The sequence below is a fragment of the Stomoxys calcitrans genome, chromosome 3 (assembly GCF_963082655.1).
Source record: "Stomoxys calcitrans chromosome 3, idStoCalc2.1, whole genome shotgun sequence".
NCBI lineage: Eukaryota > Metazoa > Arthropoda > Insecta > Diptera > Muscidae > Stomoxys > Stomoxys calcitrans.
The window spans coordinates 121,080,322-121,095,699 of NC_081554.1; the positions used below are offsets into that span (position 1 = coordinate 121,080,322).

A 15,378-nucleotide genomic window follows, 5' to 3' on the forward strand; every position below is an offset into this window, starting at 1 on the left:
TTTAAAAAAGAAAGCAACAACATCTGCGTTTATGGTCTCAAGCCTAATTAACTAGAGTAATATAAAATACAACAGGTCAACTATTTTCCAACAAAAAATTTATTTTCCATAATGAAAAGGCATTACTGAGGAATTAATTTTCGATAAAAGAAGAAGAAGTATAAACACAGCAAATTGTTGTTGGTTTTTTTCTAAAACATTCGTTATGGGTGTGAATGCAAAGCCATGAGTGGGAGTATTAGTGGTGAGAGTAGAGAAAGAAATGGTGCGAGAAATAAATCATCACTATTAAAGTGAGGGTGTTGTGGGGGTGTGCGTGGCCTTAATTGGTTAGGTTAGGTTAAATTGAAACAAGAAGTAAAATAGAGAGATCGATTTTTATGGGAGCTGTATCAGGCTATAGACCGATTCAGACCATAATAAACAAGTATGTTGATGGTCATGGGAGAATCCGTCGTACAAAATTTCAGGCAAATCGGATAATAATTGCGAACTCTTATTTTGGCACAGTTGTTGAAAGCCATAATAAAATACGTCATGTAAAATTTCAGCCAAATCGGATAGGAAATGCGCCCTCTAAAAGCTCAAGAAATCAAGTTCCCAGATCGGTTTATATGACAGCTATATCAGGCTATAGATCGATTCGAACCATACTTGGTACAGTTGTTGGATATATCATAACAAAATACTTCATGAAAAATTTCATTAAAATCGGATAAGAATTGCGCCCTCTAGTGGCTCCAGAAGTCAAGATTCAAGATGAGTTTATATGGCAGCTATATCAGGTTATTGACCGATTTGATCCTAACTTAGCACAGTTGTCATAGCAAAAAACTTCGTGCAAAATTTCATTCCAATCAGATAAGAATTGCGCCCTCTAGAGGCTCAAGAAGTCAAGATACAAGATCGGTTTATATGGCAGCTATATCAGGTCATGGACCGATTTGAACCATACTTGACACAGTTGTTGGATATCATAATAAAACACGTCGTTCTAATCGGATAAAAATTGCGCCCTCTAGAGACTCAAGAAGTCTAGACCCAAGTTCGGTTTATATGGCAGCTATATCAAAACATGGACCGATATGGCCCATTTACAATCCCAACCGACCTACACTAAATATTTGTGCAAAATTTCAAGCGGCTTGCTTTATTCCTTCAAAAGTTAGCGTGGTTTCGACAGACAGACGGACGGGCATGGCTAGATCGGCATAAAACGTCACGACGATATATACTTTATGGGGTCTCAGACGAATATTTCGAGTAGTTACAAACAGAATGACGAAATTAATATACCCCCATCCTATGGAGGAGGGTATAAAAATTAGGCACACGCTTGGTACAGCTGTACCTCGGAGTTTTTTATGTGGAGTACATTATGCAGGGGTACAAATGTACTAAAGGTGTGGTTGGAGGTATAGTTTTTTGTTTACAAATGAAATTCCATTCGCGAACGGGTCAAAACTAGTATGTAATTATTTTTCCATTTCATTCATAACAGCACACATGAGGATATCATTTTTTTTTATAAGAAGTAAAAATGTACCAAGGCTGTGGTAGAGGTGTAGTTTTTTTGTTTAGACCTTCCATTCGCAAACGGGTTAAATTAAGTATAAATTTATTTCACAACTTCATTCATAACAGCACAAACGGGGATATCATGAAGTTGCAGCTCTTAAAATTTGTAAATAATATAGACAAATTGGGTGAAAAGTCAAAATTGGAACAAATGTACCAGGGATGGGGCTAGGGAAACATTAAGAAAGAAGTTCTCGAAATCTTTGATTCAGTGTATAATAAGTATATAATAAATTTAATTAAAGTAGTCCAATTATATACTTAAATATCAAAACTCGACTCTTCATTTAAAAGGCTAGATTAAGCCTATTCGAACATACTTTTGTGTTCTTCATTCTTATGACATGGGTAGTTTTTACTTACTTTTTTAAGAGTAGTCGTATGTGGTTTTCGCTTGCAGTGGGAAACATATTCTGTATTTTGTGCACAATATCATCCGTGTTAATTTGATTGGAGAATGAAGTTTCCTGTATAGTTGAACGTCTGGACATATTAACTGTACGCGGCGCTTGAGGAAGCTGTGATTTATGTATTGGCAAGGGAGACATCTCCTATGGTAAAGAAATTGCAAATTATCACTATAAGATACAAACATTGAGGAAAATATTTGTAATTTTTGTTGTTGTCTTAGGTGTATGTCCGCAAGTGCATGCCCGCACACTATGAGGTTAAATATAATCTAATCTTAATCAGAGCCCTGTGTGTTATTCCAGTAAAAGCAATAAGTACATAAGCCGAATCATATTGGTTCATATATAATCTTTTGTTCCTTTCAGAAGCTGTTATTCCTTTCAATTGTAAGTTCTAGGAAGTTAAACATTAATATTTTTTAAAAAAATTTTATCTTCTAGTTACTCTTAAAGAACCTTTTTTTAAGCCAAGTGCTCCATAAAAAAGGAAAAAAACCGAAAAAAAGTTACCATACGAAAACATTTTTAAGCCCTCCACAAGAAGATCGGGGCATATTAATTTCGTCATTCCGTTTTTAACACATCTATATATTAATTTTATCCTATATATATTCTTGGTCGTCTTAAGTCGATCTAGCCATTAAATTAATCGAAAATAATCTCTTTCAATTTTGGAATGTTAGAGCTGAGGTGTTTTCGAGATTGTATGCAAAATTTCAAGGGCCTAGGTGGTCCGGGCGCCTCTTGGCAGGCCCCTAAATTCAGCCTTGGAGAAAATACTGAAGAAGTGGTCCCTCGGCTAAGCAGACGAAAGGCGGATTGGGATACATTTCGGAACAAATTCTGCACGTCTATCCCTTCTAGACCACAAAAGGAAGTGGAAACTACGGAGGATATAGACATAGTGGTCAAGCGGATCACGAAGGCCCTGAATGACTCGCTTGTGTCAGCATGCCCTAGTGCCAAGCCAAGGGGGCAAACAGTGACCGCCATGGTGGACCCTGGTTCTTCTTAGGAAGGACTGCAGAAAACTCTTCAACAGAGCAAAAGCCAAAAGAGCAACACACGATTGGGACATCTATAAGGCTGAGCTAAGAATATATAAGGGCAAGCTTAGAAAGGCTTAGAACAAATCCTGGATAGAATTCTGCAGCTCCTTGGAGGATACATCTGAAGCCTCTAGGCTAAGAAATATTCTGTCCTGGAGACCTTTTACGGTGGGGTATATTCAGAAGTCAGAGAATGTATGGACCCTGTCTAGTGAGGAAATACTAGAACTACTCGTTGATACACATTACCCAGGAAAATCTCCAATGGACAACGTGGCGCCAGAAAAGTTTGTTACTGGTATGCATTTGTCGGAGGCTATTAGGGAAATTGTGTCTGAGCCGAAAATCCTATGGGCGATAAGAAGTTTCGTCTCCTTTAAGTCGCCAGGCCCTGATGATGTATCACCGGTTGAATTACAAGCTGTGTCTGATAGACTGGTTCCCTGGCTTAGGAAGATATATTCTGCTTGCATCAGAAAGTTTCCCAGCTCGAAGAGATATACTTCAAGAAAATCTACGTGCAACAGCAAAGTGGACTACTGAAAGTGGTCTAGGTATAAATTCGTGCAAGACAGAACTACCTTTTCAGCAGGAGATGCAAGTTGCCTACTGTGGAACCTGTCTCATTGGGTGGAGAGAATGTTTCATTTACAGAAAGCGCAAGATACCTGGGTGTTTTGCTGGACAGGAAATTGAACTTCAAATCCAATATTTTGGAAAGAGCAAGAAAGGACACTCTATATACCTAAGAGAGCCATTGGCAAAAGTTGGGGGTTTAGACCGCGTGCCATGCATTGGGTATGTATTGCAGTTGTCAGACATATTATGCTATATGGTGTTGTGGTCTGGTGGATGGCGCTTCAAAGTCCACCTACTGCTCAATACTTAACCGGATCCAAAGGATGGCTTGTTTGTGCATCATAGCCGCACTGAGGACGACACCATCTGATGTACTGAACTTAATGCTACATCTTATGCCTCTGGACATTGTGGCTACCCAAATTGCAGCCACCACTGGTTAATGAGGCTTTCTCATTGATAATGTGGCGGCTACGGATACAATATCCCATGTTGCAGGCAGTGTGGATTACATCCTAACTGAGCCGCTTTTTGATAAAAATTACTGTATCTGATAGAACCGATTGGATCTACGGTATCCTTGGTAACAGAAGTTACATAGACTTTTGTACGGATGGTTCTAAACTAAACGACCAGGTGGGCTTTGGGGTGTAACCTAAAGATCTAGAAATTGTCATATCGAAAAGGTTATCCGACCACTGCAGCGTGTATCAAGCAGAGATGCTTGCCATTAATTAAAATATAATGTCATAATATCTACTCAGACAGCCAGGCAGCCATTAAATCCCTGGAAAACGTATTTCTGAACACAAAACCGCCCTCGACAGTCATAGATCTCTCAACGAGATGGCTGAACAGTTCAAAATTCACCTGTTCTGTGTGCCGGGCTACAGAGACATCCCAGGGAATTGCAAAGCGGATGAGCTTGTGAGACTAGGAATTAGGACCTGGCCCGAAGGACAACGAATGATAGATGGTCACAAAGAGGGGGCTGTGAGCGTTCCAAAACTATGTGGCCTAATCTAGACTTGAAGAGGTCTACTGCTTTGATGTCATTGGCTAGAATAGATGTCTCATTCATTGTGTTCGTCATGACAGGTCACTGTCTAATCGGAAAACATGCTGACAGACTGAAGGTTGCCAGCAACGACTTTTGCAGGAGCTGTGAGGACATCGAAGAAGAAGAGACTATAGAACACCTTCTGTGTGTGTCCCGCACTAGCACTCAGAAGGAGTTCCACTTTAGGTTCTCATTTCTTTGAGAACCTGTCTGATCTAGCGGATGTGAACATTCATAAGTTGTTGGGCTTTTTAAAGCGATTTGGATGGTTCAACGGTAGGAAATAGAAGGCATCTTCCTTCTTCTGTTCCTGTGGTATCACAATGGACGAAAACGTCTAAGTGAGTCTGATGGCAGACTGCCACAGAAACCTAACCTAACTTTGTCCAAAAAAAATGTAACCTCACTAATGGCCTTGACTACAGAGAGTAGAAAAATGTTGCATTTCTTACACCGTGCCAGTCTACAGTGGAGAAAGTCGCACTCAAAATCAGCGGCTATCATTCAAACAAATTTTGTTAGGAGAAGAAGAAGAAGTTAAATGTTTGGAAAAAAGCGGCAAAATATAAAAATAAATATTTAGAAATGGAAAAAGTGCACGCGTTTTATTTAGCTAACCGAGGAAGCGATTTTTACCCTATTGTTTGGTCGAAATGAATATGAACATGTTCTACTGAAAATGCAAAAAGTGTGACACTATGAGAGGGTTGGGGCTACATTTGCAATATATTGTCCCGTATAAGTGCAACATTAGTGAAATATTCATTTTCAGAATCGAAATCGCTATTAATCTGTATAAATTGTATGAGCAGGCTGACTTCAGTTTTCTCTGGCTAACATTGAAACCACTAGGTCTAGCCCAGTCGTATGCCATCTGCAAAACCAGTTTGGCCCTTCTGCATCGAAGGATTCTCCTATTTTATGCACAACCATGTGCAGGGCAGTCTCCACTGACCATCCCTTGACATAGGCATGCTGTTTGTATTTAAGCAGTTCGTTGGATGTCCTAGAAGAAAGTACTTAAGTCTTATAGGTCTGAAGCCTTTGGTGTCGTATAAATTGCCTTGCCGGGCTTGGGTATAAATATCACCCCTGCCTCCTGCTTTCGGAGTGCATGCAAGTCCTTGGCACGCTGTGAAAATAGTGGACAGATGGGGCGCCAAATAGTCTGCCTCCTTCTGCAGTAGCGCCGAAAATATTCCATGGTTTGAAGTTCTTCAAGGCTTCCTTTACCATAAATTCTGTAATGATAAGCCTTCGATCAAACTCATTTTTCCACGATTCCTGTGTCTCGTCGTATTCTGTGGAAAATGCGTTTTTATTAAAAGCTTCAACATGTGCTTCGTTGCCTCTGCTCTCACTCCCATGTCGTCTACTAACATTTCAGTTTAGACATGAGATTTTGAGAGAAACTTTTTCATCTTGGCGGCGTCATTTATGCTGTCGACCTGTTCGCAGAAAAGTTCCCAGGAGCCACGTTTTCTTACTCTGATAATCTTATTGTATTCCTTGAGCCGTTTGTAATACACATCCCAACATAATTCTGCCTTTTTACAACTTGCTCTGTTATAAATCCGTTCGTTGGATGTCCTAGAAGAGAGAGTTTGTATTGCACCCTATTAGTACCCCGTTTCCTGTCGGGTTTGCCTTCCTCAACGGCAGCTCAGACGTGGGTGGCGGTGTCGGAGAGTTGAAAACTAGATAAAGTAATTCCAGGTATGATCCACCGTCTGTCTTCCTGTCATATCCGACTTTGACAACTCTGGGGCAAATATATAATTCAAATTTTTATTACAAATAATGCAGGTCCTCGGTCGACTGCCATTAGCGTTGCATCGAGTCAGGGAATAGTGATGGTAAAATTAGCAAAATCGTTTGCTATAACAGCATTTCAGCAGCCTGCTGAAAATGGGACAGCAATAATTTGTTGTTAAAACAGCAAATATTTTCTGCTGTTTTAAATGGTAAAAAAGTAAAAAAAAAACTCAAAAGAATCATAAATATTTAACAAATTTTTACACTCTATCTTATCTTTCAATTCTACAAGCATATAGCGTTCAACTTTTTTCAAATTTCTACAAATTGCTAAATTTTGAACGAAATTAAATCACAGCAGACAAAATAACTGCTAATATTGCGTAAATGCTTTAAAACAAAAACGCCTAAAATTTGCAATTTTTATTAATATATAGCAAATACCTCAAATATTGTTTAGAAGTTTAAAAATTTTTTAAGGACTCATTTAAAAATTTATAATTTTTTATTTAATATCAACAGACAGTGTTTTATATTCCATATTCACGACCTCAATCATTGGTCTCCAGTAAATTGGCTTCTTGGGCTGTCCTTAGGGCTGTATTGAGTTTCCTGTCACTGCACTGCTTGATATTTCATTATCTACGACTCCAATCATTGGTCTCCAGTAAATGGGCTTCTTGGGATGTTCTTAGGGCTGTATTGAGTTTCCCGTCACTGCACTACTTGATATTTAATTATTAGGATCCTTCCATATCATAGTCTTCTGAATCTTGAGGGAGTCGGTGCTGATATGATGGTCGGGTCACTGTTCATTTGGCTGTATTGAGTCTCTCGTCCCTGCACTGACAGATGTCTTCCCAATATTGAGACAGACGGTGATGGTCTCTTCGTCGTCTCCCTGTCCGTTAGGTGATATTGAGTCGTCTGCCATTGCACGGCCTGATATCTCAATATGAGGATCGTTGCCTATCTTAGTCTTCCCAATCTTGAAAATACAGCCTTGACCCCACGCCATGCTTTTAGTCTTAGCCAAACTCCTCACGTAGACTTAATCAATACCCACCACAAGGAGAGTTCCTTCCTCCCTCTCCTCTCTGTGAAAGACATCCCATTTCTCCCTGACCAAAGCTTCGTTCTGCTTGCCAAATAATCTGTAAGTGCATTCCGCCGCGAATGTATTGCCCCATCCCTTAAAGAGGACTATCGCCTTTGTGACCTGTGGCATGACCATTTTTCTCACCAGGTCGAGTTTTGCGCATTAGGGTGCGTGGATACTTCCGACGAGCTTTTTGACGGTATCAACAAAAATGGGAAAGCAGACATTACTGTTGTTTCAACAAAAATAGGCCTGATATTTTAGCATACATTTCGACTACTATTTCAACTAACAAAACCAGCTGTTTTTAATGCAAAAATTTACTAAAACATTGAAGACATATTATTGCTAAACTGACAAACAATGTTTGCTTTTGTTTTATTTTATGCTCTTATTAACGAGTATCTTTGCCTGTTAGACAAAATAGACACATGATCCATTGGTGGGTGGCTAAAGTCGCTCGTCAATTTTATTACTCTGTTAATGTACTCATAACTGTCAATGCTACTTATAGCTATTCCACATCGAAAATGAATATGGAATATTAAATTTCCCTATTCCTTAATGGAATGTTCTTGGCAAATTTTCACTAACACACATCCCAATAAACTTTCGCTTTTTTACGACGTGCTCTGTTATAAAGTCTGAGGACCTCTATCCCAATATTGTGAATCTCCCGGTTATCCAGATTATTTCTTGGGTTGATTTCCTTTCTCGAAGAAGACAAATATCTTCGCGAGACCCCACTAGTGCAGTTGTAATTCTGTTGACATTGTCGTTAAATTCATCTATGCTTGGACAATCTACATTATCTTGCTCAACTCTTCTTCTGAGCAGTGTTTCGAATTTTGTCCAGTTGGTTTTCAACATATTACGAAAGCTTATCGATTGGAGACCCTCCAATCTTGAACCTCATCGTTATTAAGTCGTTAGTGTTGAAGAATTCTGCTAGAGCTTGACAGAATTCTTCATATTAGTGTTGGTACTACCCCTATTTGTACCTCGTTTCCTGTCTGTTTTGCTTTCCTCGCCGTTGCAGCTCCGACATGGGTGGCGGAGTCGGAGAGTCGAAAGGCAGATAGAGTGATGCCAGGTTTGCTCCACCGTCTGTCTCCCTGTCTCACCACTGTTGCATCCGACGATGACAACTCACAGAAAAAAATAAAAAAACGGTTTCAATCACGTAAATAATTGATCCAAATAATTTTTAATTGAAACTGCATTAATTACGAAAATGATAATATAAATCACCATTAAATTTAAAACATGTAAGAGCGTGCTAAGTTCGGCCGGGCCGAATATTACATACCCTCCACCATGGATCGCATTTGTCGAGTTCTTAGCGCGGTATCTCTTTCTGGGCAAACCAAGAATAATGGATAAGAATTGTTATGCTATTAGAGCTATATCAAGTCATTGGGTAATATTTTAGTCAGGCTCAAAACGCATTATCGGGAGATCGGTTTATATGGGCGATGTATCAGGCTATAGATCGATTCAGACCGTAGTGGACGCGTATGTTGAAGGTAATGGGAGAAGCTGTTGTACAACATTTTAGCCAATTCAGATAAGAATTGCGCCCTCTAGAGGCTTTAGAAGTCAAGATCGCAGATTGGTTTATATGGCCCATTTACAATCCCAACCGACTTACACTGATAAAAAGTATTTGTGCAAAATTTCAAGCGCTTAGCTTTACCCCTTCGAAAATTAGCGTGCTTTCGACAGACGGACGGACATGGCTAGATTGACTTAAAATGTCATGACGATCAAGAATATATATACTTTATGGGGTCTAAGACGAATATTTCAAGGTGGTACAAACGGAATAACGAAATTAGTATACTCATATCCTATGGTGGAGGGTATAAAAATAATTAAAAATGTTGAAATTTTCAATTAATTTTTTTATTGATCCAATTAAAACAAGTAAAAGTGTGCTAAGTTCGGCCGGATCGAATCTTGAGAACCCACCATCTTCTTGGGAACCACCGCTCCTTCCAATATCAGCAAATTTAGCCTATAGCTACTTCCTGAACATATTCGTAATCTACTACCGGATTCCTATCATTCTTGCCCCATATTGTCATTATCGTCCAATAAACACATTTTGGGGGGTTTTGGGGTGGGGGCGGCCCCCAAATTACTTGAATTGGTACTCTACTCTTGATATGGAATTCGTACTCTATTCTTGAATACCTTTCATTAAAACCCCATATTGTCCCGATCGGTCCACTTTTATCTTTGGGTGGCACTTTTGGCGTAAGGGGAAGGGTCCGTCCCTCTTGCGATATCAAAAAATTATATAGCCTATTGCTCCTTCCGGACCACTCCCCACAATCTGTGTAAATTTCAAAGTAATCAGTTTAGCCGTTTTAGAGTCTAACATAGCATAATATGCTGCGCCCGATTGTGCTATGTTAGAGAGGAGTACTCTCTATTTGAAAATTTCTGCGTAATTGTAGTTGAAAATGTATTCCAATTTTCCTATGGATTTTTCTACACTGAAGTACCTCTTATTTAAACCCCACATTGCAATGGTCAGTAAAAGTCCTTCTTGGGGTGTGCTGGACCCCCAGAGACTTGGTACCAAAAGTGAAAGTCAATTTCGTGCGTATTGTCATGGTCGGTAAAAATGTGGTGGGGTGACCCACGAAACACTTAGTTCCGCAATTGGATATCAGATTCGTTTTCTACTCTCAAATACCTTTAATTTGTGTTCCATGGATCAACTATATCCAATTGAATCAACATTTTCAGTTGAGGCCTCCCAGAAGATGATAATTTAAATGTTAGTGCTACTCGCCTTGAGTGGATCATATGACTACCTATTAAATAGTCATCATTTAGTCTTTTTTATACCCACCACCGAAGGATGGGGGTATATTCATTTTGTCATTCCGTTTGCAACATATCGAAATATCCATTTCCGACACTATCAAGTATATATATTCTTGATTAGTGGAAAAATCTAAGACGATCTAGACATGTCCGTCCGTCTGTCTGTTGAAATCACTCTACAATCTTTAAAAATAGAGATATTGAGCTGAAACTTTGCACAGATTCTTTTTTTCCATAAGCAGGTTAAGTTCGAAGATGGGCTATATCGGACTATATCTTGATATATTTGTCCGATTTTGATGAAATTTGGGATGGTGCTTCTGCAATATCGGTCCAGAGTTGGATATAGCTGCCATATAGACCGATATTTAGGTTTTAGGTTTTGGGTCCATAAAAGGCGCATTTATTGTCCGATGTCGCTGAAATTTGTGACAGTGAGTTTAGTTAGGCTTTACGACATCCGTGTCGTATATGGTTCAGATCGATTTATTTTTTAAAAATAGTTACTAACTAGTCACTATTTTTTTACGCACAATTGAACAATTGAATTGTGATCATTAGTATTTGGTCCAAAATGGAACATATTTTCATGTAACTGCTTTGGGGCATAAGGTACGACATTTTCACCGAATTTTGATGAAAGGTGGTTTACATATATACCTGAGGTGGTGGGTATCCAAAGTTCGGCCCGGCCGAACTTAATGCTTTTTTACCTGTTTTTAATAAACTATTTTCCCAGTTTATAAAGGGTGATTTTTTTGAGGTTAGGATTTTCATGCATTAGTATTTGACAGATCACGTGGGATTTCAGACATGGTGTCAAAGAGAAAGATGTTCAGTATGCTTTGACATTTCATCATGAATAGACTTACTAACGAGCAACGCTTGCAAATCATTGAATTTTATTACCAAAATCAGTGTTCGGTTCGAAATGTGTTAAAATTTTGACAAATTTTGTTCAGCGATGAGGCTCATTTCTGGTTGAATGGCTACGTAAATAAGCAAAATTGCCGCATTTGGAGTGAAGAGCAACCAGAAGCCGTTCAAGAACTGCCCATGCATCCCGAAAAATGCACTGTTTGGTGTGGTTTGTACGCTGGTGGAATCATTGGACCGTATTTTTTCAAAGATGCTGTTGGACGCAACGTTACGGTGAATGAACACATTTCGAACCGAACACTGATTTTGGTAATAAAATTCAATGATTTGCAAGCGTTGCTCGTTAGTAAGTCTATTCATAATGAAATGTCAAAGCATACTGAGCATCTTTCTCTTTGACACCATGTCTGAAATCCCACGTGATCTGTCAAATACTAATGCATGAAAATCCTAACCTCAAAAAAATCACCCTTTATAAGAAGAAGAGATAAAAATATTTTCCTCATTACAGAGAAGGTGCCGAAAATTGTGTTCCTTTGATGATATGCCAACTTCTGAAAACTTTGATTGAACCCAAAAACTTCGTTTTACAAAGACAGCAATACAACAAAAGGCAATCACGGTTGTAAATTGTGACTTGGATGTTGAAACTAAAACCAACGATATCAATTTATGTAGTTTTAAACCTATGCGCTTAAAATACTGATTAGTTTTTTTTAATAAAAAGACAAAAATATTGCAATAGTTTTAATCTTATATCCGCGATTAATCAAATTCACTTATCAGGAAAATATCCATCTATATATATAACAAGTATAAGCGTGCTAAGTTCGGCCGGGCCAAATCTTATATACCCTCCACCATGGATCGCATTTGTCGAGTTCTTTTCCCGGCATCTCTTCTTAGGCAAAACAAGTAAAAAGGCGTTAAGTTCGGCCGGGCCGAACTTTGGATACCCACCACCTCGGGTATATATGTAAACCACCTTGCATCTAAAACTTCATACCTTATACTCATATACCTCATACCGATCTGAACTATATACGACACGGATGTCGAAAAGCCGAACATAAGTCACTGTGTCAAATTTCAGTGAAATCGGATTATAAATGCGCCTTATATGGGGCCAAGACTTTAAATCGAGATATCGGTCTACATGGCACCTATATCCAAATCTGGACCGATTTGGGCCAAGTTGCATAAACATGTCGAAGAGCCTAACACTAAGCACTGTCCCAAATTTCAGCGACATCGGACAATAAATGCGTCTTTTATGGTCCCAAAACCTAAAACCTAGATATCGGTCTATATGGCAGCTATATCCAAATCTGGACCGATCTGTGCGATATTGCAGAAGTATGTCAAGGGGCTTAACTTAACTCACTGTTCCAAATTTCGGGGACATCGGGTAATAAATGAGCATTTTATGGGCCCAAAACCATAAATTAAGAAATCGATCTATATGGCAGCTATATCCAAATTTGAACCGATCTGGACGAAATTGAAGAAATATGTCAAAGGGCCTAACACATCTCACTGTCCCAAATTTCAGCAAAATCGGATAATGAATGTGGCTATTATGGGCCTTACACCATAAATCGGAGGATCGATCTATATGTCAGCTATATCCAAATCTGAACCGATCTGAGCCAAATTAACGAAGGATGTCGATGGGCCTTACACAATTCACTGCCCCGAATTTTAGAAAAATCGGATAATAAATGTGGCTTTTGTGGGCCTAAGACCCTAAACCGGAGGATCGGTCTATATGGGAGCTATATCCAAATCTGAACCGATCTGGACCAAATTAAAGAAACATGTCAAAGGGCCTAAGACAACTCACTGTCCCAAATTTCAGCGAAATTGGACAATAAATGTGGCTTTTATGGGCCTTAGACCCTAAATCGGAGGATCGGTCTATATGGCAGCTATATCCAAATTTGGACCGATCTGAGCCAAATTCAGGGAGGATGTCGAAGGGCCTAACACAACTCACTGTCCCAAATTTCAACAAAATCGGATAATAAATGTGGCTTTTATGGGCCTAAGACCCTAAATCGGCCGATCGGTCTATATGGGGGCTATATCAAGATATAGTCCGATATAGCCCATCTTCGAACTTAACCTGCTTATGGACAAAAAAAGAATCTGTGCAAAATTTCAGCTCAATATCTCTATTTTTAAAGACTGTAGCGTGATTTCAACAGACAGACGGACAGACGGACAGACGGACGGACATGGCTAGATCGTCTTAGATTTTTACGCTGATCAAGAATATATATACTTTATAGGGTCGGAAATGGATATTTCGATGTGTTGCAAACGGAATGACAAAATGAATATACCCCCATCCTTCGGTGGTGGGTATAAAAAGGATATAAGAAAAGATTTTCTCTGCTATTAGAGCGATATCAAGATATGGTCCGGTTTAAATTAAATTATATGTTGGAGACCTGTGTAAAATGTCAGCCAATTCGAATAAGAATTGCGCCCTTTGTGGGCTCAAGAAGTAAAATAGAGAGATCGATTTATATGGGAGCTGCATCGATACCGATATAACGATTCAGACCATAATGAACACGTATGTTAATGATCATAAGAGAATCCGTCGTACAAAATTTCAGGCAAATCGGATAATAATTGCGACCTCTAGAGGCTCAAGAAGTCAAGATCCCAGATCGGTTTATATGGCAGCTATATCAGGTTATGAACCGATTTGAACCATATATGGCACAGTTGTTGGATATCATAACAAAACACGTCGTGCAAAATTTCATTCCAATCGGATAAGAATTGCGCACTCTGGAGGCTCAAGAAGTCAAGACCCAAGATCGGTTTATATGGCAGCTATATCAAAACATGGACCGATATGGCCCATTTACAATATCAACCGACCTACACTAACAAGATGTATTTTTGCAAAATTTCAAGCGGCTAGCTTTACTCCTTCGGAAGTTAGCGTGCTTTCGACAGACAGACGGACGGACAGACGGACGGACATGGCTGTCGCGACGATCAAGAATATATATACTTTGTGGGTTCTCAGACGAATATTTCGAGTAGTTACAAACAGAATGACGAAATTAGTATACCCCCCATCCTATGGTGGAGGGTATAAAAATGAATTTGTGTTTGTTTGTTTGTGGGTTTGTAAATTTGTTTATTCCGTATAGACTCAAAAACGGCTAAACCGATTTCTTTGAAATCTTCATAGATTGTGGGGAGTGGTCCGGAAGGAGCAATGTGCTATATAATTTTTTGATATTGCATTGGGGGCGGACCATCCCCCTTACCCCAAAAGTACCAGCTAAAAATAAAAGTGGACCGATTGAGACAATATGGGACTTAAATGAATGGTATTCAAGAGTAGAGTACAAATTCCATATTAAAAATTGGGTCCAAGTAATTGGGGGGCCGCCTCGACCCCAAAACCCCCCAAAATAGGTTTATTGGACGATAATGACAAAATGGGAATCGAATGAAAGGTATTCGGGAGTAGATTACGACTATGGTCCGGAAGGAGCAATAAGCTATATAAGTTTTTGATATCGCAAGCGGGGCGGACCCTCCTACTTACCCCAAAAGTACCACCCAAAACTAAAATGGACCGATAGGGACAATATGGGACTTAAATGAATGGTATTCAAGAGTAGAGTACAAATTCCATATTAAAAATTGGGTCCAAGTAATTGGGGGGCCGCCTCGACCCCAAAACCCCCCAAAATAGGTTTATTGGACGATAATGACAAAATGGGAATCGAATGAAAGGTATTCGGGAGTAGATTACGAATATGGTGAGGAAGGAGGTATAGGCTATGTAATTTATTGATGTTGGTAGGGGGCGGACCCTCCGACGTTTCCACAAAAACGTCACCCAAAATCAAAAGTTGACCGATAGGGACAATATGGGTATCAAATAAAAGATATTGGACAGTAGAAAACGAATGTGGTATTAAAACTTGGGTTCAAGTATCCAAGGGGTAGCCCAAGCCCGAAAACAATAGACATATTGGACGTATATATCAATATAGGACTCAAATGAAAGGTATTCGGGAGTAGACTACGAATATGGCATAAAAAACGAGGTCCAAGTAATTGATAGTCGCCCCATCCCCGATAAGCTCCCCAAAT

At 39.3% G+C, this 15,378-nt stretch overlaps 1 protein-coding gene across 3 annotated transcripts in view; it reads right to left on the reverse strand.

The window, feature by feature from the left end:
* LOC106094207 (uncharacterized) overlaps window positions 1-15,378 on the reverse strand; it is a 201,285-nt gene that overhangs the window by 93,751 nt on the left and 92,156 nt on the right. For all 3 annotated transcript variants that reach the window (XM_059364956.1, XM_059364957.1, XM_059364958.1), the window contains one exon: window positions 1,942-2,129. In XM_059364956.1, the coding sequence (XP_059220939.1) occupies window positions 1,942-2,129 (188 nt within the window). The remainder of the gene's footprint in view (window positions 1-1,941; window positions 2,130-15,378) is intronic.